General features: G+C 43.4%; 2 protein-coding genes across 2 annotated transcripts in view; both read right to left on the reverse strand.

Annotated features, from left to right (window-relative positions):
• Positions 1-539: 539 nt before the first annotated feature.
• On the reverse strand, positions 540-1,610 carry LOC149991695 (melanoma-associated antigen B1-like). The gene has a single exon (XM_090264139.1). The coding sequence runs from the start codon at positions 1,608-1,610 to the stop codon at positions 540-542; it is 1,071 nt and encodes a 356-aa protein (XP_090120265.1).
• Positions 1,611-2,175: 565 nt separating this feature from the next.
• Positions 2,176-27,753, reverse strand: part of LOC149991696 (melanoma-associated antigen B3-like) — a 30,735-nt gene continuing 5,157 nt past the window's right edge. Inside the window, exons 3-7 of the mRNA XM_090264142.1 lie at positions 16,689-16,742; positions 13,994-14,217; positions 5,176-5,221; positions 3,492-3,613; positions 2,176-2,278 (exon numbers count right to left, since the gene is read on the reverse strand). Coding sequence (XP_090120268.1) covers positions 2,176-2,278; positions 3,492-3,613; positions 5,176-5,221; positions 13,994-14,217; positions 16,689-16,742 — 549 coding nt within the window. The remainder of the gene's footprint in view (positions 2,279-3,491; positions 3,614-5,175; positions 5,222-13,993; positions 14,218-16,688; positions 16,743-27,753) is intronic.

The raw sequence follows: 27,753 nt of genomic DNA on the forward strand, positions 1-27,753 counted from the left end.
ACACAGCAAAGAGTATTGTTATAACACATATGGTTCAAATGGGTTGTAGAGCAAGAGGGTGAACACCTTGTAAGTTATATAAATGTCTCATCACTATGTTGTATACCTCAATACATATTAACATTCTATGCCAACAGTAACTGAATAAACATTTGAACAAGCGACCAACTTTTACTTTATCTATCTATCATTCTGTATATCTACCTACTGTTCCCTATTAGGTCAGTGTAAACTTCTTGCACATCGCTAAAGATAGTCCTACCCTAAAGCCGCATTATCTTGTTCTGGATCACAAAAGTTACTGAAGGATTCCCAATTTACATTTCAAAAAGGAAACTCCTACTGCTAACCTGACACATGGCAATAAATATGTGACCCGTGCCAGTCATAAACTTACATTCTGAATCTAAAGGAACATTCTGTCAAAAGCAGATTTGCAAATGCAAAAAACCCCACACAGGCAAGCTTACAAGAAATTTTGCATATTAAGAAACTTTTTCACAGGCCTTTCCCACCAGACTGAAGACTCCATCCTGATGTCACTCAGGGTGAGGGGAGTGGTGGCATATGGTTGTGGGGTGACCACTGGACTTGCAACAAATGCAGATCTTGCGTTTGAGTGTGGTTTTGGTATGGCTTCTGGTTTGGGCTCTGGCTTCGGCTCTGGCTTGAGCTCTCTCTTGCTCATCTTTCAAAGCCTCTTCATAAAGGCCTTGGAATGCAGTGAGCTCTGTGTCAATCATCTTGGCTGTGAACTTCAGGATTTTCATCTTGCTGGTCTCAGCGTGGGCTCTTGGACCCCACACGAACTCGTAGCGTGGAGGATCAGTGTTGGGCCTCTGCCGGTACACCAGGTATTTTTCCTGCACTAAATCATGGTAGATAAGCTGCCTGGTATCCCCAAAAACGAAGTGACTTACTCCATCATAGACGCCCATCATATTCAGGAATTCCCAGGTTCTCGCCTCAGAGACGCGGTTGCCATTCAAGAAGATATTACTCAGGAGAGGCACCAGAATTCCTCTTATAGGGAATCTCCAGCCTCTGCCCCGATGACCACCGCTGGTGTCATCTTGATAGTTGATGAGGGTGTAATTTCCCTTGGGCTTGCCTTCTGTCAATTTTAGGCCATAGACCAGTTCCAAGTGCTCAGAGGCCTGGTGGAGAATCTGAAGGAATTTCTTCCTATTGCATCTCTGCACTATGTTCAGCATGTCTTCCTTTTTAATGGGCTGCCTCGATTTATACTGATGCAGCATGTGATTTACCAACTTACAGGACATACTACTTAGGAAATCTATGACAAAGTCCTCAGAGGAAGGTGAGGCCTGGGGGGAACTTTTCTGAACGCGGCCTTTGGCTGTTTCAGTAGATCTTTCACATGAATCACCTGCAGTAGCTCTGGTGGTGTCTGGGGCACTTGAAGGTGCCTGGAGAGGTGCAGCACCAGTGGAGCCAGAGGGCACGTCCCCCAGAACAGAAGAGGAGCAGCCTGCAGCCTCTTCTTCCTCTCTTGTAGAGGCCTCAGTGCTCTTAATACTTTGGGTCTCAGCTCTCTTCTGGCGGTGTTTTTTACGAACACAGAGCTTACTCTTGCGACGACGAGGCATGATGGCTATTGTTCAGGAAAAGCAACAAGAGTGTGGGCCAATGGACAGGTGATTTGGGCACCTGTTGGAGGGAAAATGAAAGGAGTGAGCACCTTCAACAGGTAGATTTTACCTTTCTTTTTTTTTTTTTTTGGTTTGTTTACTTTTTGAAGGAAGCCTCTGTAGACTTCCTTGAGGGCATTACTCCAGAGACCCCCCCAAGGCTCCTGCTTCAGCTCAGTCCCCGGTTATGAATCCCATAGTGGAGCCAGAGAACCGTTACACAGAGTCTCAGGCTGCCTCTTACTAGCTGTGCTTTGATTTTATTCAAGTGACAGGAAGTGAATCAGCGTATCCCCCGTTGTTTGGCACGTGGGACCCCTCAGTTCACCTTTAGTATTATCATGTAAACTCTGGGCAGAGCCTGGGCATCTGCCTCTCTGTTACTCTGACGTTGACACCTCAACGCTCCCTGCGACCCAGAAGGAACTGGAGGGGAGCATCAGTCCCCCTTTGTATCGGGGGACACCAGTGCTGAGAGCTTAGTGGTTCCACTGTTTCCTGAGCTCATGCGGATCCTCACCTGTCAGTCAAGCTCTTCACCTTGGCTCCTTGTGAGGAACTGGCACGTCTCCACTTTCTTTACTGGTGGCTGGACTTCCAGACTAAGGATCTCACCTCTCTTAGACCTGAAATAGAGAAATGAAGAGGAAGCTCAATCTGACAGTCCATCTCTGACATAACCTGGGCTGGCAGGTAAGGGTTGGGAGGGACTCCTTGAGGGCCGCTTTATTCAGGGTCGTTCGGTCGTCTCACCCCTCTCCCACATCCTCAATGGGGCTCCTGATGGAGAACTGCACACAGTAAGATCTGGCCTCCCCGAGACCCAGTAAAACGATATGAAGTTGGACTTATGTCACCAAAGCACGTCCCCAAGTGTGTGGGCTGCTGGGTGTAGGTTAAGGTCCTATGGTTGTTGGTTCCAAATGAAATCGCAATTCAAGGTCTAAATTAGACACCTTCTGGAGTCATGATTTCTTTTTCTTTCTGTTAAACTGGGGTGACTCCACTCAGTTCCCTGTTTACCCTGAGTGGTGACTGATGGGCCTGACATCAATCCTTGATGTCACCTAGCATGGAAAACAGGGAGCATTCTTTTATGGCCACTCTGCATAGTTTGGCACATCACCAAAATTCACAACAGTCTCACCAAGAAAGGTGGCATAATTGAACCCTGCCATCCATGACAGGTGGTTTCTCCCCTTTGACCTAACCATTCTCCTCCCTGGGATGGCCTGGGAAGAAATGAGTGTAACTTATTGTGGCGACAGGGTCAGTCTTCCTGATCTGGAAACAGGGCTGAGGTGTCCGATGGTCCCTACTTTCTGGACAAGTTCCCCGAACCTCTTCAGTGTCACAACCCTGACTCCCCTTAGAGACTGGCTCCTCTTTTCTGAAGTGGGTCTTGCCCACGAAACCAAGGCCCTCACATCCCTGACACCACTGCCCAAGGAAATCAGGGCCCAGCTCAGCCTCACAAATTGCAGGGGCCCCTTCTGCTGAATTGGCAGTTGGTGTGCGCAACCCTCGCCTCCCTTAGTTACCACTAGAGGAGAGGATACTTTGTGTTTTATCTGTCCCCTCTGCCCAGCGCCTCCTAGGGGTGAGGGCGGGGCTGCTGTGCTGTGCAGGCCCCTTTCTAGGATAGAGGGGGGCTCTTAAGCACTCCCGGCCCTCATCCTGAGAACAGTTCGGACCTACATGGCCGAGGCCTCCTGGATCGGCTACACCCATAGAGCAAGGACAGCCTTCTCACTAACATTAAGGGCTGAATTCAGTCCAACGGCTCTGCTGGGGTCTTGCAGAGCCAGACGGCAGGTTTGAAGGGTGGGGGGCACCCACCTTCGGTCTTGCAGGGCTGCACTCAGGACCTCAGGGCCGTCCGAGAATCCACCCTCAGCCGGAAAGCGGCGGTCCACGCGCGCCAATAAAGGCCCCCACTCCGAAGCGGAAGTCGGTGGGTCCTATATGATCAGGCTGTCCAGGGCGCCTGAAAACTGAGAGTCGTGGAAACCCCGCGGGACCCTATTACTTAAGAGGCGGTTGGGCCTAGGGCCTCACTCGGGGTACGCATTCTTGTGTGTTCAGAGCCTGGGCTTGTCCCCCCTGTGAGCCCGGTGGGCCTGGCCGCACACCAAGTCCTCACTTTGCTGAGTTCCAGTGCGGCAGTTGGGGCGGACTGCTTCTTCTGTGCGCGCTGGGCCTTAGAGGCCTGCCCGGGGAGACGGGACCCCGTGAGGCTCCCACGGAGTGGCGGCGATCCCCTCCTTTAGCGCTGAGAGTCCTCGCTTTCCCTCGGTTATGTGCAAGACTCTTGTCTTTGTACAGCTGGCCTGGGATCCTAGTAGCGGAGGCCTTTCCCACCCTGAGACCACCCATGTGGAATGCTTGGACCCCTCAGGGGTAGCATTGCTGGGACCTTCAGAGCTAAGGAACGTTCTGCACGCTATGTGGTTTGTTGGCTTTTGCGGTGCCCCCTCTGGTTTTGGCACGTCTCCTCATAACACTCAGGACATTCACAAAGGTGGATTCCTGTTAGACACCCCGTCATTTCTCTGCCGAACGAAAAGCGCACACAGTACACGGAAGACCTCATCTCACTGAGACTTCTTAGGCTCAATCTGCCTGACATCTTTGCCTGGGGCTTCCCAGAGATGACAGCAGAGGGGAGTTTGTGAGACCTTTCATGCTGTGGGTGCTACCCTTAGTCCACTGAAGGGTCCGTACTTCGTCTGATGACCAGTCCTGTAACTTTGGCCTTTGCTTTCCTAACTCTGCTCATCTTTCATGAATGCCCCCACTTTCCTGAGAATTTCAATTTCGAAATCGGAGTGATCTTGATAGGGTCATGATATTTCGTGCCCTCCAAGAACAGAAAACACAGGTGGGACTCTAGGACTTTAGTGTTTTGGCACGTAACTTCCTCTCTCTTCCTTACTAACGATGTTCACCATATCTGTTGTAGCCTCGGACTCCTTCGGATCTGAGATAACCCTCCTGAGCTTTTTGTTTGATCCCCGTATTTTGGGGTGATTGGTTCTTCAGCCCTGAGACATGGGAGTCCTCCAGTTTGGCTCCTGCATCTCGATTAAGTGCTTCCTGGAAAATGACACATGACAATCCCCCTATTTTAAGTCAGCAGAAAATGCACCACTATTCCATGAGTGATATAAATCTGAGAAGCTGCAGCACAAATTGAAGCCCAGGACATGTGCTGTGCTGTCAGAGAAAAGAAAGCTGATATATTATTTGTCCACACCAACCATACTTAACGAACATAGAAGGATAGACTCAGTTATGTGTGAGCCCTGATTGACCTTTTGTTTTCCTTAAAAGTTTTATATATTGATTTTTGGGAGAGGGGAAATAAGACAGAAAGAGATGGAGAGAAACATCAATGTGCAAGAGACACATTTATCAGATGCTTTTTGCAGGCACATAACCAGGGACCTTCCCTGCAACCCAGGCATGTGACCTGAGCGGGAATTGAACCAAGGACTTTTGGGTATGGGAGACAACGCCTCACCCATTGAGCCACATCTGTCAGGCCCCCATTGATCTTCTCTGGGTATCTTAAATTGCATATGCACATGAGCATATTGTCACAGAGACTGATCTCTTGTCTCTTTTTCATCTCTCTTATTTTTATGTATTCTTATTGCTCTTGTTTTGGAATCCAATTCAGTGTTTTGGTCACAAGGTTCTCCTTCTTCTCTCTTGAGATAAATTTTGGATTAGCAGCCATATGTGAATAACTGATTCACGATCAGCTGGAAGGAGTGCTCTAGTGTGAGCTCTGGACAAATACTGTCCAGGGGATGTTGTCCCAGTCTTGTCACTTACTAGCTCTGCGACCTCAGGTACGTTAGCAGACTCTGTGAGCCCAGGTTTTACATTTGAACCGGGTTTATTAAGCCCTGTCTTTTAGGTTGAGTTGTGGCTAATGTATATAAAGCACTTGGCAGAGCGTCTGGAATGCACTGTTATTTTGCAAAATATCTGTGATGTCCATGGTTAGGATCATTTCAACCTCAGAAAATACCACTCACCTTAAAGCATAAAAAGAAAAAAAACTCCAGGAGATATGAGAGAATGTGTGCACTTTAGTATGTGGACCAGTAATTCCATCCAAAATGTTGTTTACCAGGAACTCTGAGTAAATTTCCTCCCACTAAATCATATTTTGAATAGGAGGGAGTTTCTTCCTCTGAATATAACTCACACCTGCTAGAAATTGGCCTAATGTCTAAGTCTTTCTTTACTCATAGCTGCCTTTTCCTACTAACCCCCCCTATCTCTGTTAATTTCACCATCACTTAAAATCTACAACTCTCTTGGACTGTGACAAATGATAGCAACAACCCTACAATAAAAAAACATTTGACTGCCATTCTAATAAAAAGGGTTCTGACTCCCCACTCACCACCAAGGTGTGCTAACTCAGTGCCACTTGAACTTCCAAACACAAGTAATAACTATAATTCACAGAAACGCTCTGGAGATCATATGCATGAAACGCCTGCTCTGTGCAATAGGGTAAATTGTACTGGACAGGAGCAAAGGATGCCTTGCATTGCTGTCCCAAGTGCTGCCTTCTCCCTGGCTGGTTTGGCTCAGTGGATTGAGCGTCGGCCTGCGAGCTAAGTGTCGCTGGTTCGATCTTCCAGTCAGGGCACATCAGAGAAGGAAAACTCTGACTCCAAAAAACCTCCGCTGCCTTGCGGCATACCTCTTCAGGGGAAAGGCTAAGGGAGTAAACCCCGACAGAAAATCCGGAGCCGGAGTCCCTAAGGCGGTTTGACGTTGTAGTCAACACCGGCAACTCCTGCGGCGCACCTGAAGCCAAGCTGTATTGACTCCGTCTTTCCCTTGGACCCTTCAGCTGCGAAGAGAGGGGGGGTCTGCTGCATGGGCAACAGCAGACCCTCCATATCACCCTGCCCAGGCTCTGTAGCTTCAGCTCCACTGGAGAGGACACTCCAGCGTCATCGCAAGATGTCGATTCAACACGGGAGGAGACAGATACCGTGTCACTCCCGAGTCGGACTGCACAGCCATTCTCGGCGGTGCAGATAGACTCTTAAGAAGCTACACCATCGTCTCTCGAGACGGACGGCTGCCGACGACGACGACTCATCATTACACAGTAACTGGTAAGGGGAGCTTTCGTTCTGCGAGTGTCTCACCTTTGATAGCCACTCTGTGAGGGCCTGGCCCCTGCTCACCGTTATTGCAGCCTCCTGTAGCCCACCCTGCTGTGAATGTCACATCACCTCTCATCTCACGACTTTCAGCTTCCCGTTCTCTAGCTTCCTTTCCTTAAAGCCTCTTAAGTAGACCCCTGATCTGGAACCTCCCTCCCTGCTTCTGACCCCTAATTGTACTGGTCCTTTAAATCCTTTTGAATATGTCACCGCGCTTTCTACATGACAGCTGCTCTTAGACTCTAATTCCTATGGGCAGCGCAGGTAGGCTCTATTTTTCTGAGCATTCCGAGTAGTAGTCAGAAGCCTTTTAAACAGCACATGCTAAATAATGTCCCGACCTGTAAAGAGTGAGTGTACAAGAACTCAAACTTACTATGATTTAATTTCTTCTATATTCTTGGATAAACTGAGCGAATCCAGATCCATATACTGCAATTTCACACACACACACAAAAAAAACTGAGTGAAATAAAACAAACCAAGGATTGATTACATGTCGAATTTTTTCACATCTCATGATCACACAGATCTTACGGTGAAATAATTTCCTTTTTCACAAAAATCCATATTCCAATGTTATGGTATCTTGTTGTGAATTACAGGAAATTATTCAAGGCTTTTCATTTGTTACATAACAGCAGAATTCCTATTTTTCAACCAGATAATCTCCAGCAAATATGTGATCCATGACACTTATAAACTTAGGTTTTCAAGCTAAGTATTCCTCTAATTGAAATTAATAATACTTAAAATAGAAGAGAAGGTAAGTTTCCAATTAACCCGTTCTGTACAGGAACACAGAGATGTTATGCGCTGTGTTCTCAGGAGCCCCGCATTGGCTCCTCACTTGTTAGAAGACTGGCTGCTTTCTTTTTTTTCAAGACTTTATGTACTTTTCTTTTAGAGCAGTTGAAAAGGTGGGAGAGTAAGATTGAGAGAAACAGCAATGTGCAAGAGATTTGTCAATTGTTTGCCTTCCATACACTCCTAACAGGGGAAGGTCTGCAACCCGTGCACTTGCCGTGACTGGGAGCAGATCCAGTGACATTTCAGTTCGCAGGTTGGTCCTCAATCCACTGAACCACACCAGCCTCAGCCTGGCACTTCATTGAACACAAAGTGAAGACTCTACCTCAGACTTCACTAGTGATGGGGAGAGTTGCAGGACATGACCTGGACAGCAAACTGGCCATTGCTGCCATACAGAAGCCCTGGTTACAACTCTGATTCTGGAACTTACATTTCTTTTAATCTCTCAAAATTTCCTCATAATAAAATGGGAAGGTACTGGGCACAGTATCATTGATGTTAGTCAAAACCCCATGCATTATTTGTTACCACAAGAAAGCACCCCATATCAATAACCAAGATTATACTCATTCCTTTTTTTTAATTTTTTTTATTTTTTAATTTATTATTTGTTATTCAATTTCAGTTGTCCCATTTTTCCCCATTGCTCCCCCCTCCCAGTCCATCCCTTCTCCAACAATCATATCCCTCCCCGTTGTCCATGTCCATGAGTCATTCATATACGTTCCTTGACCTGACCCTTCCCTTACTTATCCTCCTTCTCTCCCTCCCCCCTCCTCCCTATTGACTACTATTCTAGTCTTTGCCTATTTAGTTCGTTTGTTTGTGTTGTTCTTTAGTTTCCTGTATTAGGTGATATGATATGGTATTTTTCTTTCTTTGCCTGGCTTATTTCACTAAGCATAATTCTCTCTAGTTCCATCCATGTTGTTGCAAATGGCAGGAGTTCCTTCTTTCTTTCTGCTACATAGTATTCCATTGTGTAAATGTACCACAGTTTTTTGATCCACTCATCTACAGATGGGCAGTTAGGCTGTTTCCAGCACTTAGCTATTGTAAACAGCCTTGCTATGAACATAGGGGTGCATAAGTTCTCTTGAATTAGGGTTTCAGGATTTTTCGGGTATAATCCTAGCAGTGGAATCACTGGTTCAAATGGCAGTTCCATTTTTAGTTTTTTGAGGTAATTCCATACTGTTTTCCATAGTGGTTACACCGGTCTGCATTCCCACCAACAGTGCAGTAGGGTTCCCGTTTCTCCACATCCTCGCCAGCACTTGTTGTTTGTTGATTTGTTGATGATGGCCATTCTGACTGGTGTAAAGTGGTACCTCATTGTGGTTTTTAATTGCATCTCTCTGATGGCTAATGATGTTGAGCATTTTTTCATGTGCCTATGGACCTTCTGTATGTCCTCTTCGGAGAAGTGTTTGTTCAGGTCCTTTGCCCATTTTTTAATTGGGTTGTTTGTTTTCTTGATGTTGAGTTGTATAAGCTCTTTATATATTTTGGAGATCAGTCCCCTGTCTGTGATATCATTGGCAGATATGTTTTCCCATATGGTTGGTTTCCTTTTCATCTTGCTGATGTTTTCTTTTGATGAGCAGAAACTTTTTAGTTTGATGTAGTCCCATTTGTTTATTTTTTCCTTTATTTCTCTTGCCTTGGGAGATGTATCCGTGAAGATATTGTTACGTGTGATATCTGAAATTTTCCTGCCTATGTTTTCCTCTAGGACTTTTATGGTATCACGGCTTACATTTAAGTCTTTAATCCATCTTGAGTTTATTCTCGTGTGTGCTGTAAATTGGTGGTCTAGTTTCATTTTTTTGCACGTCCCTGTCTAGTTCTCCCAGCACCATTTGTTAAAGAGGCTCTTCTCACTCCATTTTATGTTCCTTCCTCCTTTATCAAAGATTAGTTGACCATAGAGGCCTGGGTTTATTTCTGGGCGTTCAATTCTGTTCCACTGATCTATATGTCTGTTCTTATGCCAGTACCAGGTTGTTTTGATCACAGTGGCTTTGTAGTATTGTTTGATGTCTGGTATCGTGATTCCTCCTGCTGTGTTCTTCTGTTTCAAGATTGCTTTTGCTATTCTGGGTCTTTTTTGGTTCCATATGAATTTTTGGAGGATTTGTTCTAGGTCAGCGAAATATGTCATTGGTATTTTAATAGGGATTGCATTGAATATGTAAATTGCTTTGGGTAGTATGGCCATTTTGATGATGTTGATTCTTCCCATCCAAGAACATGGTATTTGCCTCCATTTATTTGTATCTTCCTTAATTTCTTTCTTCAATGTTGCATAATTTTCAGTGTACAGGTCTTTTATCTCTTTGGTTAAGTTTATTCCTAGGTACTTTATTTTTCTTGTTGCTATAGTAAATGGTATTTTCTTTTTTGCTTCTGTCTCTGAGACTTTATTGTTGGTGTACAGAGATGCCTTAGATTTCTGTATATTTATTTTGTACCCTGCTATTTTGCCAGATTCACTTATTATATCAAGTAGTCTTTTAGTGGATTTTATAGGGTTTTCTAGGTATACTATCATGTTGTCTGCAAATAGTGATAGTTTTACTTCTTCTTTCCCAATTTGTATGCCTTTTATTTCTTTGTCTTGTCTGATTGCTGTGGCTAGGACTTCCAACACTATGTTGAATAGAAGTGGGGAGAGTGGACAGCCTTGTCTAGTTCCTGATTTCAAGGGGAATGCTTTCAGTTTTTGTCCATTGAGTATGATGTCAGCTTCAGGCTTCTCATATATAGCCTTAATGATGTTAAGGTATGCTCCCTCTATTCCCATTTTGCTGAGTGTTTTCAACATAAATGGGTGTTGTACTTTATCAAATGCCTTTTCTGCATCTATTGATATGATCATGTGATTTTTGTCCTTCATTTTGTTTAGGTGCTCTATTATATTTATTGATTTGCGAATATTAAACCATCCTTGCATCCCTGGGATGAATCCCACTTGATCATGGTGTATGATCTTTTTGATGTATTGTTGGATCCTGTTTGCCAAAATTTTATTGAGGATTTTAGCATCTATGTTCATCAGTGATATTGGCCTGTAGTTTTCTTTCTTTGTTTTGTCCTGACCTGGTTTTGGGATTAGGGTAATACTGGCTTCATAGAAAGAGTTTGGGATTTTTCCCTCTTCTTGGATTTTCTGGAATAGTTTGAGGAGGGTAGGAGTTAGTTCTTCCCTAAATGTTTTGTAAAATTCACCTGTGAAGCCATCCGGTCCAGGGCTTTTGTGTGCAGGGAGATTTTGGATTACTGTTTCAATTTCCTTCTTTGTTATTGGTCTGTTGAGACTTTCTACTTCTTCTTGATTCAGTTTGGGAAGGTTATATATTTCTAGAATTTTCTCCATTTCTTCTAGGTTGTCAAATTTCTTGCCATATAGTTGTTTGTAGTAATTTCTTATAATTGTTTGTATTTCTGAGGTATCAGTCGTGATTTCTCCTCTTTCATTTCTGATTTTGTTTATTTCGGTCTTCTCTCTTTTTCTCTTAATGAGCCTGGCTAGAGGCTTGTCAATTTTGTTTATTTTTTCAAAGAACCAGCTCCTAGTTTTGTTGATTTTTTGGATTGTTCGTTTCGTTTCTATATCGTTTAATTCTGCTTTGATCTTGATGATTTCCTTTCTTCTTTCTGCCCTAGGCTTTGTTTGTTGTTGCTGTTCTAGTTCTTGTAGCTTTATGGTTAGGTTTTTTATTTGAGATTCTTCTAGCCTTTTCAGATATGCCTGTATTGCTATGCACTTCCATCTTAGGACTGCTTTTGCTGTGTCCCATAGGTTTTGGGCTGTTGTGTGTTCACTGTCATTAGTTTCTAGAAATTTCTTGATTTTCTCTTTGATGTCATTGTTAACCCATTCGTTATTTAAGAGCATGTTATTCATTCTCCCTGAGTTTGGGTGTCTTTGATTTTTTTTCCCTGAGGTTGATTTTTAGTTTCAAGGCATTGTGGTCTGAAAAGATGCTTGATATGATTTCAATTTTCTTGAATTTGTTGAGGCTTGTTTTGTGTCCTATCATGTGGTCTATCTTTGAAAATGTCCCATGTGCCTTTGAAAAGAATGTATATTTTGCTTCTTTGGGGTGAAAAGTTCTATATATATCAGTTAGATCCATGTGGTTTAGTGTGTTGTTCAATGCCTGTATAGCCTTGGTATTTCTTTGCTTCGATGATCTGTCTATTGTTGATAATGGAGTGTTGAAGTCCCCTACTATGAGTGTGTTGTTGTTAATATCTTTCTTGTGGTCTTCTAGTATTTGCTTTATGTATTTGGGTGCTCCTATGTTGGGTGCATATATGTTTATCAGTGTTATATCTTCTTGATGAATCGTTCCTTTAAGTACTATGAAATGTCCTTCTTTGTCTCTTTTTATTGCCCTTGCTTTGAAATCCATTTTGTCTGATATGAGGACTGCTACCCCAGCTTTTTTTTTCAGGTCCATTTGCTTGGAATATTTTTTTATATCCCTTTACTTTCAGTCTCTGTAAATCTTTTGTTTTCAGGTGTGTTTCTTGTAGACAGCAAATATGTGGGTATTGTTTTCTTATCCATTCTGTTACCCTATGTCTTTTAATGGGAGCATATAATCCATTTACATTTAAGGTTATTATTGACATGTATTTATTCATTTCCCTTTTGTATCTCTGTTCCTCTACTCTTTTTTTGTTTTCTTCTCTTCCTTTTTCTTGGAATATTCCCTTTAGCATCTGTTGCAATGCTGGTTTGGTGGAGATGTATTCTTTTAGTCTTCCTTTGCCTGAGAAACTCCTTATTTCACCTTCTATTTTGAATGAGAGCCTTGCTGGGTAGAGTATTCTTGGTTGTAGGCCTTTGTTTTTCATTGCTTGAAATATTTTTGACCATTCCCTTCTGGCTTGTAATGTTTCTGTTGAGAAATCGGTCGATAGCCTTATTGGAGCTCCCTTGTAAGTTCTTTGCTGTTTTTATCTTGCTGCTTTGAGGATTCTCTCTTTGTCTTGGAATGTTGCCATTTTGACTATGATGTGCCTTGGAGTGGGTTTTTGGGGGTTCCTCTTTATTGGAACTCTCAGTGCTTCTTGGACTTGCATAACTTTTTCTCTCAATTGGTTCGGAAAATTTTCTGTCACTATTTCTCCTATCGGTTTTTCAATTCCATGCTCCTTTTCTTCTCCCTCTCTTATTCCGATGATCCTTAAATTATTTTTTCTAATGCTATCCTGTAATTCCCTTACATCTTGTTCATATTTTTTCAATCTTTTTTCATTTTGCTGTATCATTTGAGAATTATTACCTACATTATCCTCTAACTCACTAATCCGATCTTCTGCTTCGCTTAGTCTGCTTTTGACTGATTCTACTGTGTTTTTCAGTTCAGAGATTGCATTCTTCATTTCTTCCTGGTTCTTGTTGATAGTTTCTATGTCTTTTTTTTATGCTGGTGTAGTTCTCTGCAAGTTCCCTGTAATTTTCTTGGAGCTGTTGGTAACTTCCTTGGAGGTTGTCATAGTTGTTTTTGAGGTTTTCGAGCATATTGAGCTTCTTCACCACCATAGTTTTGAATTCCATGTCTGACATTTGGGCTATGTCTGTTCCATCTACCTCTCTTTCTGGGGATTCCTCTTTTCTTTTCATTGAGAGGTTGTTTCTGCATCTTACCATGTTGGGTACTTCTTGTTTGTTTTTGTTATTTGGATTTGTCTGCTTTGCCTTCCCTCCTTTGTGGTATGAGATTGTTTATGGTAGATCTGGGGGTTTCAGTGGTGCAGTCTCTTTGATCTCCTGAGCCTGATGTTCTTGGGGTACCTTTTATATCATTTGTTTATGCTGTCTGATTATATTTCAGATTTTTTTTTTGTTACGATATTCCTTCTGGCTTGTTGATTGGGAGTCACTCTATCCACTTTATCTCGAATTCTTTTGTGGAGATGTCAGTTCAGCCTTCTTGTGTCGTCTTGTTTTTCTGCGTCCACAGCTGGTCTAATGTGATGGGTCAGAGATTCCTATTCCTTGCAGCTGTGGTGTGCGCGAGGTGCCCGGCAGGGCGCAATGCAAGGCAGCCAAGAGCCCACCTCAGGTCTGCCACGCCGCGCTCCAGGAAAGCAGGCCATACTGTGCTCTGGGGAAGCTGGCGAGGTGTTTTTTTTTTTTCACTCAAGCATCAATGCGCGCCCAAAGTGGCTGGGGAACTAAGCTCAGGACTGCCGTGCCGCGCTCCTAGAAAGCTGGCCACGCCAAGCACCGGGAAAGCCCTCCAGGTGTTTTCTTTTTGGCTCAAGCACCGGTGCGCGCCCAAGGTGTCTGGGGAACTAAGCTCCTGCCTGCTGCGCCGCGCTCCTAGAAAGCTGGCCGCACCGCGCTCTGAGAAAGCGGGCCGCGCTGCACTCCGGAAAAGCCCTCGAGGTGTTTTTTTTGGCTCGAGCACCGGTGGGCGCCCAAGGTGTACGGGGAACTCAGCTCTGGCCTGCCGCACCACACTCCTAGAAAGCCGGCTGCGCGGCGTTCCAGGAAAGCCCTTGAGGTGTTTTTTGGCTCTAGTGCCGGTGTATACCCAAGAGGCTGGGAGCTAGCCTGGGCAAGTGCTCTGCGGCGCTCCGGATTCCGGCCTGGTACTTTGGCCTGGCGCCCATTGGGCTGGCCAGGGGCGACTGCGCACAGTCTTCTGCGTGTCCAGTGGGCCCTCCCTGCGCCTGTTGGGTCACTGATTTTATGTCTGTTGGCATGTGTCCGAGGGGCACCTGGACGCGCAGCCCTGCGCACCTGGGCCAGTGAATGAGGGCACTTCCCTATGCGCGCCCCCGTGACCCAAGGGGAGGGTTGGGGGGTGGATGAGCACACTACTGCGCCTGCGCTCCTCAAGAATGGCCTACCACCCCCAAACTTTCCTCCCCTCTCCACCATCCACTAGAGAAAAACATAAAGGAGAATTATGTTCTCACTTGCCCGGCAGCACGCTGTCTCCTGTCCTTCAGCGCCAATGCCACTTGGTCGAGTCTGGTCTCTGCCAGCGGGCAGAGATCTGCTCTCCTCCCAACACCTCTCCTGGGTAACCTTTGGGCCCCAAAAAGCCTTTGTTTACTTCCAGCCACAGCTCCGGCAGCCGTCCCAGTCAGGAATCCCGTTTCATCCCCTTTTTCTCTGCTATCCTCACTAAACAGGTTGTTCCCAGATGGATTTTCTCTAATCCAGCAGTGCCTTGGCTCGACTCCTGCCAGTGTCCAGCTGCTCACTGAGATGTTCTGTCTGCAGTTAGTCCAAACTGCAGAAGGGTCTCGGGAGCCTGAAACCTCAGCCTCTCCTCACTCCTCCGCCATCTCCCCAACCTCATTCTTTTTTACAAGTATTCGGTGTGGATATACCATTATTTATTAACAACAATATATTGATGAATATGTATTTTCCTATTGTTGCCGGCATGTATTCAGGGTAAGTTGTAAAAACGTGGACTTAGTGCATCATAGGTAAATGCACAGTTTTTCATATATTGTAAAACTCTGTAAGTTTGCATTTTGAGGATTTTTCCATCAATGTTCTTAAGTCATACTGGAATTAAGTAATATTTTTTAAGCAATATAATAATAAAGTAATTTTGAGCTTTATTTACCTGGTCCAAATAGTATTGTCATAGTTATTTCATAAAGAACTTTTGGAAGTTTTGTTTCTGTTTTCAAGTTCTGGAATAATTTGTGTGATGAAATTTATACATTTGCAGTAGTAAGAGCATAATGTAATCATTGTTTCAAGACTCATTTCCCAGCTTCAGCAAAATCAACACAAGGTCAATCTTATCTCATCAATATCCACCTGGGACCTCAGGTTATTTTTGAGGCAAGCATCAAGAACAGCATTTATCCTATCATGTACCTTGAGAGGGTAAAGCTCCTAATTACACACATAACCACAATCCCACAAGGACACTGGCAGTCAGAATTCCAAGAGGGCCTACCGGATTCCTGACTCGTGGTGTACATCTTCCAGTTAATTCATCAAACACTAATCGAGGTACTGCTATGAGAACTTTAAAAGATGTAATTGAGGTCCCAAATCGGATAGTTTTAAAATGGGGATATTATTCTCCATAGTCTAGACATAATAAGGTGAGTCCTTACATGGAATGTGGCTTTTCCTGTCAAAAGAAATCCAAAAGTGAGAAGGCAGTTCTTCTTGCTGGCTTTGAAGATGGGAAGACCTGCATAGCAGAGCAAAGACCTACGAGTGACCTGAGAATGACCCCTAGCCAACAGCAAGCAAGCAAATGGGCATCTCAGTCCTTTTGGTAAGTGAATTCTGCCCCAAACATGCATGGTATTTGAAGGAGCTCCTGTGCTTCATGTGAGAACGCAGGTGCCCGATACATTGATTGTAGCTCTGTGAGATTTCTGACCTGCAGATCCCACCTACTGTGTGCCCACAAGTCTGACCGATATTTAGTGAGATACTCCATGTCTGTGGTTTGAAGTTGTTAAATTTGCAGCCATTTGTTGTAAACTAATATATGCACTGAAAAGTTTTTTTAATCTAGATTCTTTTTTCTTTCTTGTAATTAGAACATCTGTCTTGACACTGTTCACACTTGTAATATTGTATTATTAACTTTTACTCTTCATCCTCTACATTACATCCCAATGTCCTATCATTATATATTATAACTGGAAATGTGTACATTTTGGCCACCTTTATCCATTTCGCCCACATTCCACCCCTGCCTCTGGCAACCTCCAATCTGTTCTCTGTACCTATGAGTACATCTGTGTGTGTGTGTGTGTGCCTTAAGGATTCCACATTTATGTGATACTACACAGTATTTGCCATTCTTTGTCTGTGTAAAAGTTTCTGTTGAAAGAACACCGCTTGAAAATTACCACTAAAAACACATCACTAATGTATTCATGCACATCAGAAATACTAGTCAACAGGCTTTTCCGCCCACAATGTGAGGACTTTGCCTCAGACCTCACTCAAGGGGAGATTAGCAACTGCATGTGGCCCTGGACAGTCACTGGACTTAGAAGGCATGCCAACCCTAGATGCAGCTCGGGCTCGGGCTCTCCTCTTCTCATCTTTCAAAGCCTCTTCATAAGGAGGTGGGCAGGCAGTAGGGATGGTATCATTGACCTTGGACATAAACTGCAGGATTCATCTTGGTGGTGTCAGCACGGGCTCTTGGTCCCCACCGGAACTCATTGCATGGAAAATCACTTTTAGGCACCTCCTGGTTTTGCAGGGGTATTTTCTACACCAAATATTGAGCAAAAAGCTTCCAATAATCCCCCAAAATAAAGTGCCACCTCCCAATATAGATGTCTTAAATATTCAGGAATTCCAATTCTCTTTTTCAGTTGCATAGTTGTTGTTCAAGATGATCACACCCAGGATAGTCCATGGAAGCCCATTCTTGGTACCTCTAGACAAAAGAATTGAACTTCAAGCCCCGAAAGGACACGGAGGAAGCTTAAATATATATTACTACATGAAACAAGCCAATCTTAAAGGGCTACATTCTGCATGGTTTCAACCATATGACATTCTGGAAAAGCCAACACTACAGGAAAAGTAAAAAGTTAAGTGGTCGCCAGGGTTTAGGTGGTAGGGAGAGATGAATAGGTGGGGCACAGAGCATTTTTAAGGCAGTGAACCTAGGCTGCATGAAACTATAATGTGGCTACAAGTCATCATACCTTTGTCAAATTCCCAAAATACACAATACTAAGAATGAAGTCTAACGTAACTATGGACTTAGCATGCCAAGGATGTGTCAATGTAGGTTCATAGATGGTAGTAAATGTACCACTCTGTTGCAGGATGTTGCTTGTTGTGGAGGCTGTGCTTCTGGTAAGAGGGTATATGGGTTGCCTCTGTGCTTTCTTTTCTGTCTGCTATAAAGCTAGAACTGCTGTATGAAACCAAAGCAAGTAAAAACGTGAGCAAGTGTCTTCAGGCTCACCGCCAGCCCTAGGATTTAAGTCTTGAGTGCAGGTTGAGGCCCTATGATGGTGATCCCACTGAGGGTTCCAACTCAGTATTCCAAATCTGACTCGTGTGAAGGTCTAAGGTTTATCTCTGCTAAATTGGGGTCTCTGCCCTGTGATCACACTCCTCACTCCTCTGTTACCCCTGAGAAGGATATAAGGCCCTCTCTGCCTGACATTTATTCCTGGATCTCTCATGCCAATGAAATAGAAAGAATTTGGTGAGGTCTCCACTTATAAGAGTTTGATGGTCTCTGAACTTTTTATAGTACTCACCTTTATCCTGGCACACCTTGGAAATCCTACCTTTATTCACCCACGTTGATGAACCTCAGCACAAGGTCTTCACCTTCTTGACCTCTGAAGTGGAAATCAGGTTAATTCATATCCTGTCAAGGCTGTTTTGGGGCTCTGAGGGCTGATAGGCAGGTTGGGCATCCATGGGCCACATTATTCTCTGTGGGTGTTTCCCTAATTCCTCATTCAGGGTCCTCACCTTCATATGTGTTAGAGACTAGGACCTTCCCTCCAGTGACCTGGAGTTATCCTCCTAAGGTGCCCTCTCACAAGTTCCTGAGAGACCTGACAGCTTTGCTCAGGCTACAATTTTGCCTGGCATGTTCCTCTCCACGGTCCTATAAGAGAATCTTCCTTATGGCTTCCGTTTCTTGATTAAAACCTTTCTGGTCAAAACCACATCTCTGTAAACTCCTGACCAGTTTCCCTATGGCAAACTCTTCAGAGAACGGGTCCTTGTCCCAGGAATGATATGTGATAGGGATGCTGTAACCCAAGGCACAGACACCAGGACAGATGTCCTGTCAATGAAAAAAGAATACGTCGATGTGTTCCTTCCTTTTCCAGCTAGACTCAGCTTCTTGTGTAACTTCTGTTTAAATAGATTTAATTTTCTATCCAGAAGGTACTGTCCAGAATGGTTTAGCAACCCCCTGATCTTTTGAGGTACGTTCTTGTTCTGTATGTAGATGATCGTATTGTCAGAAAATGTTATTTTTAAAATGGGCAAAGGACCTGAACAAACACTTCTCCGAAGAGGACATACAGAAGGTCCATAGGCACATGAAAAAATGCTCAACATCATTGGCCATCAGAGAGATGCAAGTAAAAACCACAATGAGATACCACCTTACACCTGTCAGAATGGCCACCATCAACAAATCAACAAACAACAAGTGCTGGCGAGGATGTGGAGAAACGGGAACCCTACTGCACTGTTGGTGGGAATGCAGACTGGTGCAGCCACTATGGAGAACAGTATGGAATTACCTCAAAAAACTAAAAATGGAACTGCCATTTGAACCAGTGATTCCACTGCTAGGATTATACCCGAAAAATCCTAAAACCCTAATTCGAAAAACCTATGCACCCCTATGTTCATAGCAGCCCTGTTTACAATAGCTAAGTGCTGGAAACAGCCTAACTGCCCATCTGTAGATGAATGGATCAAAAAACTGTGGTACATCTACACAATGGAATACTATGTAGCAGAAAGAAAGAAGGAACTCCTGCCATTTGCGACAACATGGATGGAACTAGAGAGAATTATGCTTAGTGAAATAAGCCAGGCAAAGAAAGCAAAATACCATATGATATCACCTAATACAGGAAACTAAAGAGCAACACAAACAAACGAACTAAATAGGCAAAGACTAGAATAGTAGTCAGTAAAGGGGAGGGGCGAGGGAGAGAAGGGGGATAAGTAAGGAAAGGGTCAGGTCAAGGAACATGTATGAATGACTCATGGACATGGACAATGGGGAGGGATATAATTGTGGGAGAAGGGATGGGCTGGGAGGGGGGAGCAATGGGGGAAAAATGGGACAACTGTAATTGAATAACCAAAAAATAAAATTAAAAAAAATAATAAATTCACTGTCATTTCCTACATGAAGCATTCCCAAAACCCCTTAAATAGGGTTTGTCTCTTTCTTCAGTGTAATCATAGTCTTTTCCACATGTTCTATGAGCTTTCAATATATTATTTATAATTATTTAGATGCATTTATTCCCCTATAATAAAATGAGGTTCTTGAAAATATAAATAATGTCACATTCATTTTTGTAGTCAGTGTCTTCCTCATATTGGGATCTATATAAGTCAATTTGAGCTAGTTATGCTATATAACAATTAACCCACAAAACTTGATGGTCTATAATAGCAAAGGTATGTTTCTTGCTTATGTTATCATGGGTAGGTTGGAGCTCTGTTTCATGCTATCTTCACTCCAAGGTCCAAGTCAACAGAGCAAATTCCATCTGGAACATCGTTGGTTTTGTGACAAATAGGAGAGAAATAAGGTGATTCATGAGATTATACATCTTCTGGATATATACCCCCAAAATTAAACCATTTATTCATAAAGATATATGTACCCATATGTTCGTGGAATAATTATTCACAGTGGGCAAAACATAGAAACAAGGGAGGTGTCCTTCTACAGATGACTGAATAAAGAAGTTGTGGTACATATATATACAAGGGAATACTACTCAGCCATGAGAAAAGATGAAATACTGCCACTGTGACAACATGGATGAATCTTGAGAATATCATGCTAAACAAAATGTCAGAAAAAAATCAAGAACCATATGATTTCACTCATATGTAGGATATAAAACTGAAAGTAACAAACAAAAAAACTTCATAGACAGACAACAGCATGGTGGTCACCAGAGGGAAAGGGGGTCAGGGAGTGGTAGTAAAGGGTAAAATGGGTCAAATATATGGTGACAGAAGGAGATTTGACTTTGGCTGGTGAACATGCAATGCAGTATACAGATGATATATTATAGAATTGTACACTTGAAACCTATGTAATTTTATTAATCAAGGTCACCCCCAGTAAATTTAATAGAAATAAAAAAGTTTGCTGTGACACTCAATCATTCAATTCAAAATAATAGTACCTTGAACAATATAGAAATCCATTCTTTCTCATTTGTAATCGATCCGGGGACAGAAATTTCATGGCTGTTAAGACATCTCCATGTTCAAGGATCCATCACGGACATCTTTCTATCTTACTTTTTCTCTACACTGTTAGCCTACTTTTTATGGTCAAGATGACTGCCTCAGCCATTGAATTCACATTCTAGCCACAAGAAAGACGGATGAGACAAGGAATTAGTGGAAATCTCTTTGATCATGTTTACAAAGAAGTTATCATGCCACAATTTAACTTTTCATTAAATAAAACTTAGTCACAAAGTCATGCCTGGCTTGAAAGGAAGAGTGAGAACTGTAATCTTTACACAGTCACAACCCTGGTAAAAATCAGGGGTTCTTTTAGAAGATAAGAAGGAGGAAATGGACTTTGAAGTAGGCAGTCATCTCTAGTATAGAATATATTTCAAAATATAAAATAAATATGCTATTCTGACTTGTAAAATAGTATATGCCTTTTCTGTCTCAGCCATTCTCCTTTCCCCTGCCCTTGCCACCCACCACCCAGCCTATAGGCCTTACCACAAATGTTCAAGCTTCTCTATAATTTTGTAATATGTGGCTCATCCAAAGAAGTATGAGTTATATATTTACTGTATTTTGAAATGAGCACTTTTTACCTAGAGTTCTCATTCTGAGTACCAAAATATGAGTGATTCTCACTTGGGTCTAACAAATCACAATCTGTTAAAAACATTACTCAAAGAGGTTCATTTTATTGATGTTAAATTCATATAACACAAAATTTGCTATTTTAACCATTTTATGGACACTGCCTTTTAGTATATTTACAATGCTGTGCAACCATTACCACTATCTAATTTCTGAACATTTTCATCATCTCAAAAAGAAGCCCTGAACCCATGTAACAATTACTCCACATTTCTCCCTTCCACCAAACCCTAGCAACCAGTAATTTGCTTTCTGTCTCTATGGATTTACCTCATTCTACACATTTAGTATAAATGGAATCATGCAATATGTGGCCTTTTGTGTTTTGCTTATTTCGCTTTGCATAGTGTTTTCAAAACTCATCCATGAAGGGACAAGCTCTTCCTCATCTGATGCAGGCCTGCTCTGTCTGAGGCCATGTCACCTTGCCCCAGCTCGTCCCCAGGATGCGAGGACTGAGACTTGGAGCCGTGGGAGGGTGAGCCTCCCGGACTGGCGCCACCGCAGACAGCACACCACCGGGTCCCGTAGAGACTTCTCTGGACTGGAATGTGGGCATCTATTAAAATGTCTAGGGACCTCCTGCCCTCTGAAGAGACGACATCTTCCTGCTGACATGCTTCCGCCCACCAGCTATTTCTCCTGGCATGTCCTTGTTTGTCACCTCCTAATTTGAGTTCCTGGGCAAATTTGGAAGCTTATTTGGGATTGACCACCAGCTTCCCTTTCACTGCAAACCACTTCTAGGCTAGTCCGCAAGGCGGAACGGCTTCCTGGCCTGAGGGGCGGAAATCTAGTCCCTCTTCCAACCTCTCCTCTGCTTCCTTGCAGCTCACCTTGCAGAGCGCCAAGTCCCGAGTGGCCTTCTTTGAAGAGCTCTAGCAGATGACTCCGCCACCCCAGGGCCTACAACTTCTGCTGCTCCCAGCTCCAGCAGGACGGGTCAGACACCGTGGGAGCCACCCGTAGGGGGCTGGGAGCTTCCGTGGGAGCTCTGGAACTCTCCCCAGCTGCGTGGAGAACCCAGCCCCCTTCACGTGCAATTGCCTTGAACTGCGGCCCTGCAGAGGTTTCCCTCAGAGGGTTCCAGTTCTCCTGACCCAAGTCTTTAAACCCCTTAAGAAGTGTTTGTGTTTTCTCATCTGATGTGTGAGCCATACTTTCCTCATCAAAGGCACCCTGGGGGGGAGGGGTGTCCTACTGTCCAGTGCTGACTCCCAGCCCAGGCTGGGAAGTGGCTGCAGAGTGAAGTGCACAGGCCCCTGGAGGCCAGGAGGTGGTGGCCCCGCCCCCACCCTCTGGTTTCCAGCACAGTCGTTTCTCCCGCTGGTGAGGCACTGGTCTCCTAAGAAGCAGGCCCACCCAGGTCCACCCAGGCCTGCCTGCTCACGTTGTTGAGGAGCTTGTTCACGGCCCAGGCACCCCCGCAGCAGCTCTGGCTGCCAGGTGGTCGGCAGCGGGAAAGGCCGCCATGACGGGGGGGAAGACTTGGCAGAAGCTGTGACGATGGGCTGGCTGCCAGCGGAGGTGCTGGGAGGCCAGATAGCCGTGCAGGAACCTGCACCATCAGAACACACGCTGCCCCTCCTCCTGCCTCCCCAAGCCAGGGTCCGAGGGCCAAGGGGGTCACTTGTCTTTTTCACTCTGCTTCAGTCTCAGCCTCTCCTGCCACGGAGGGCTGGGGACTCCTTGGTCAGGCTCTAGTCAGCACCTGGTGGCCCCGCTGGGACTGGGGGCCTCCACAGAACACTGAGCGCCACTGGCGCCAGGCTGCCTTGTTGATCTGAATCACCTTTTCTCCTGGCCACCGGCCAGCAAGTCTCTCCTAACCTGTTTTGCTGTTGCCCTTGTCTCCCAGAGGGCCCTTTATTTTATGTTCCCTTGTGGGACATATGGGGTCTCTTTGTGCCCCTCCCAAGGTGAGCTGGCGCATGACTACCCACCCATGTTGGGCAGCAGGTCATAGACCACCCCTGTGACCCGCACTGGCTCCTTGGTGCTGCTGTGACCCACTGAGCCTTTCAGATCCTTCCAACGGGGCTGTTACGTAGAGCAGGTGATAAGCTTTCACCATGAAAGGGTGCTTATTGAATGAAGACACGTGAGGTCAAGAGCTATGGTGTCCTGGGCTGCCTGCCGCCTTCTTGGGCCATCTTGCCCCAAGGAAGCCACCTCTCTGTCACCCCAGCTTCTTAGAACACACAGGATGGGACTCTGTATCTGGACACTAAGAGTGGATGGCTGCAGCTGAAAGAGTTCCTTCGTATCTCCCTGTCCCTCAAAGGCCCCTTCCCCGGAGACAGGGAGCCCTCATGCGTTTGTGATGTAAGGTCTGGCTCTTCCGCTGAGGCTGTCTCCTCGGGCTCACCAGCCCTCCCTGCATTTCCCAGAGAGCTACTTTCCTCCTGACCTGTAAATTTAATCCACAACTGGCTGTGGGCACAGAAGCATGGTGGTAGTTTATAAAAGCATTGTCAGGCTTTTTAAAAATTATTATTTAACTGCCATGTGTATGTCTGAAGTCTGGGAAATGCCAACCTGTGTGGCCACAGGGAAGCCGGGCTGGCGTCTGAGCTGCGGCGGGAGCGGGGAACAGACCCAGCAGGCCAGGAGAGTGTTGCCCAGCCAGGAACACAGGCTCTCCTCAGAGGTGAGAGCTGGTGGGATCTCTTGGAGAGGAAGGGCAGAGAGGAGGGGGCCCTCAGCCAGGCGTCGGGCCCCAGCAGAAGAAGAAAGGATGAAAGAAGAGGTTGGTTTTCATAAACTTGTGCCTAGGTTCTTTCTAAGTGAATATTTTTAGGGTTAGGAGCTTATCAAGTAAGGAAGCCTCTCACCTCCATTGAGAGCAGGGCCCCGGCCATGATTATTTCATTAGAAACACTTCTGAGGTTCTTGGGCAGACACACCATTCATGAAGTCGCTGCCCAGCCATGACACTCGGTGCGGCTGCGCTGCCAGCGCTCAGCTGTCCACACGGACCACCTCGCCCGTCCTGACTGAGGCCCCACCTCTGCCACAGCAACGCTGCGGCCTGCGGTATTGCCTCAATTATTCATGGACCCGCCCGGCCCCGCTAGACAACACCCCGTGGCATTGCATAACACTTCTTAAGTGACAGTGTTTTGTAATCTTGGGAGCACGTTTCTCTCTCTTTCAAACCAAAACGGCCAGTCCAGAGGCTGATGACCATGGACGGTGACAAAGGTGACTAAGTGTTGCTCGCTGACAGAGCTGGAGCTTCACAGTCCCTGGAGGGGCGGCCTTGGCAGGGGGGCAGCCGCTCCCAGCCGCCCTGGGGCCAGGCTGTGGGCTCCCAGGGAAGCTCCATCCCTTTTCAGAGAGGTCAAACCCCACTTGTTCCTGTGGGGCCTGAGTTTTGCCCCCTGTCAGGGACAGACCCTGGAAGACTTTTCTGTTTGGGGGGATCGTTGTAATTTAAGTGATTGTTTTAATAAAAATTCTAAGCTGTAAAAAGTTAAAAAAAAAAAAAAACAACTCATGCATGTTGTATGGTATAACAGCAGTTCATTCATTTTTATGGCCAAATTTATTCCATTATTTGAATATACGACATATTGTCTACCCATTCATCAATTAATGGACACTTGGTTTTTTTCTGTTTTTTGGCTATTATTGGTAATGTTGCTATTAACATTCACATATAGATTTTTGTTCGGATATATGTTTTTATTTTTCTTGGGTATAAATACGTCGGAGTGGAATTGCTGGGTTATAATTCTATATTTAACATTCTGAAAAACAGCCAAACTGTTTCCCACAGTGCCTAAACTATTTTACATCTCCACCAACAAATAAGGTTTACAACTTATATACATTTTCACCAACAGTTATTTTCTGGTTGCTTTTCTGTTTTTTAAATATTTTATTTATTTATTTTTAGAGAGAAGGAAAGGATGGGAGAAAGAAAGGGAGAGACACATCCATGTGAGAGAGAAACATCGATCGATTCCTTCTTGTACATGCCCTGACCAGGGAGAGAACCCACAACCCAGGCATGTACCCTGACCAGGAATCGAACCGGTGACCTTTCACTTTGTGGGACCTTGCCCAACTGACTGAGCCACGCCTGTCAAGGTGTTTGTCTGTTTTTTAATTATAGCATCTCAGAGGGTGTCAAGTAGTATCTCATTGTGATTTCAATTTACATTTTTCTAAATATTAATGGTGTTGAGCATCTTTTGATGTATTTGTTGACCATTTATATATCTTCTGTGGCAAAACGTCTGTTTGAGTCAGCCCATTTTTAATTGGGTTGTTTGTATTTTTGTGGTTGAGCAGTAAGTTTTTGTATATTCTGGATATTAATACTTTATCAGATAGATGATTTGCAAATGTTTCTTCCCATTCTGTGAACTGTCTTCTCAATTTTTTGATAAGTCCTTTGATGGACAAAAGTTTTAATTTTGAAGGAGTCCAATTTATCTTTTCTTTTTGTTTCTTGTGCTTTTGTTGTCATATTTAAGAAACCACTGTCGAATTCATGGTCACAAAGATTTACACATGTCTTCTTCTAAGATTTTTTATGGTTTTAGCTCTTGTGTTTACATATTTGATCCATTCTGAATTGATTTTTGTATGGTATGAAATAGAGTTACAAATTCCCTTTTTTTTTTTTTTTTTTTTCATGTTGGTATCCAGTTAACGCAACATCATTTGCTGAAAAGGCTGTCCCTTCCCTTATTGAATAGTCTTGGCACCCTTGCCAAAAACCAGTTGACCATAGATATAAGGGTTTATCCCTGGAATCTCACTATATGTATTCTTATGTTAGTACTTCATTGTTTTGGTTACAATGGCTTTGTAGTAAGTTTTGAAATAAAGAAGTGTGAAGTCATTTATTTAGTACTTTTTTTCTCCAGATTGTTTTGGCTATTTGTGCTTCTTTGTAATTCCATATGAATTTTAGAATTAGTTTGTTCGTTTCTGGAAAAAAGGTGTTCGAATTTTGATAGGGTTTTCATTGAATCTTTAGAAGAATTTTAAGAGTATTGCCATCTTAATGATATTAAATCTTCTAATCCATAAACACAGGATGTCTTGTCATTTATTTAAGTCATCTTTAATTTCTTTCAACAATGCTTTATAATTTTTGGTGTACAAGTCTCATACCTCTTTGGTCAAATTTATACCTAGGTATTTTATTTTTATACTATTATAAGTGGAAATGCTTTCCTAATTTTATGTTCAGATTTTTTTTACTTTAATGCATAAAATAGACTTACAATACTTTATAAAGTCAATTCATATTCACATTTTTACTGGCTTATAGAAATACAAGAGATTATTGTATGTTGAGCTTGAATTGTGCAATTTTACTGACCTCGTTTATCAGCACAAGTAGCTTTTTTATAATTCTTTAGGCTTTTTATACATAAGATTATATCACTGTGAATAGAGATAATTTTATCTTTCCTCTCAAATTTTGATACCTTTCATTACTTTTTCTTGTCCAATTGTTCTGGGTAGAACTTCCAGTACACTATTGAAAGAAAATGGTGAGAATAGGTATGTTTGGCTTGTTCCTGATCTTACAGTGAAGTCTTTCAGCCATTCAGTATTATACACGATGTTAGTTGTGGGTTTTTCATAGATGTTTTTATCTGATTGAGGTAGTTCCCCCTATATTCCTAGTTTGTTGAGTGTTTTTAATCATAAAATGTTACTAGGTTTTGTCAAATGCTGGTTCTGCATCAGTTAAGGTGATCATGTCTCTTTTTTCCTTCATTCTATTTATATTATATATTATATTAATTGATTTTCATGTGTTAAACCACCCTTACATTCCTGGGATAAATCCTACTGGGTATGGTGTATCATCCTTTTAATGTGTCTTTGCTCTTACTCATGGGTGACTGGACAACCCAAAATGGTTTAGAATAATGGCAGTCAACAGAAATTATTTTTGAGAAAAGATGATATGTAGAGTATAAATAATTAAATATTTAATGGTCAGAATTTTCTGTTTTGGAACGTCAATGAGAAAATGTTTGTAGATAGGAAAATAGATGGGCAATAGTACACTGTATGTACTCAATGATACATTATTACATTTTACTATAGGAGAAATCCTACACCTTTCTATCACTTACTTATGCAAAAGAAATGGTGGTGACCATTACATTTGAAGGGTTGATGCAGCCATTATATTTTAAAATTCACCTCAATGGTTTTTTTTCTAACAGAAATTCAGAATGAGTTTTAAACAAATATTTACAGTGATTGAAGGGGTTCACAGCAAGTATGTTTCCAAATAATATTTGGTTATTTCCAAAATTCAGATATATCAATGTATTTACTATCAAAGATTAATGAAAGGAAGAGAGGGAGGGAAGAAGGGAACAAAAGAAGGAAGAAAGAAAGGAAAGAAGGAAAGAAGGAAGGAAATGAGGAAACCCCTATCCCTGAAGTCAATTCTAAGAGATAAATCACACACAGTCTTTGAAAAATTTAAATA

Source organism: Furipterus horrens, unplaced genomic scaffold, assembly GCF_987537825.1.
Source record: "Furipterus horrens unplaced genomic scaffold, mFurHor1.1.pri manual_scaffold_17, whole genome shotgun sequence".
NCBI lineage: Eukaryota > Metazoa > Chordata > Mammalia > Chiroptera > Furipteridae > Furipterus > Furipterus horrens.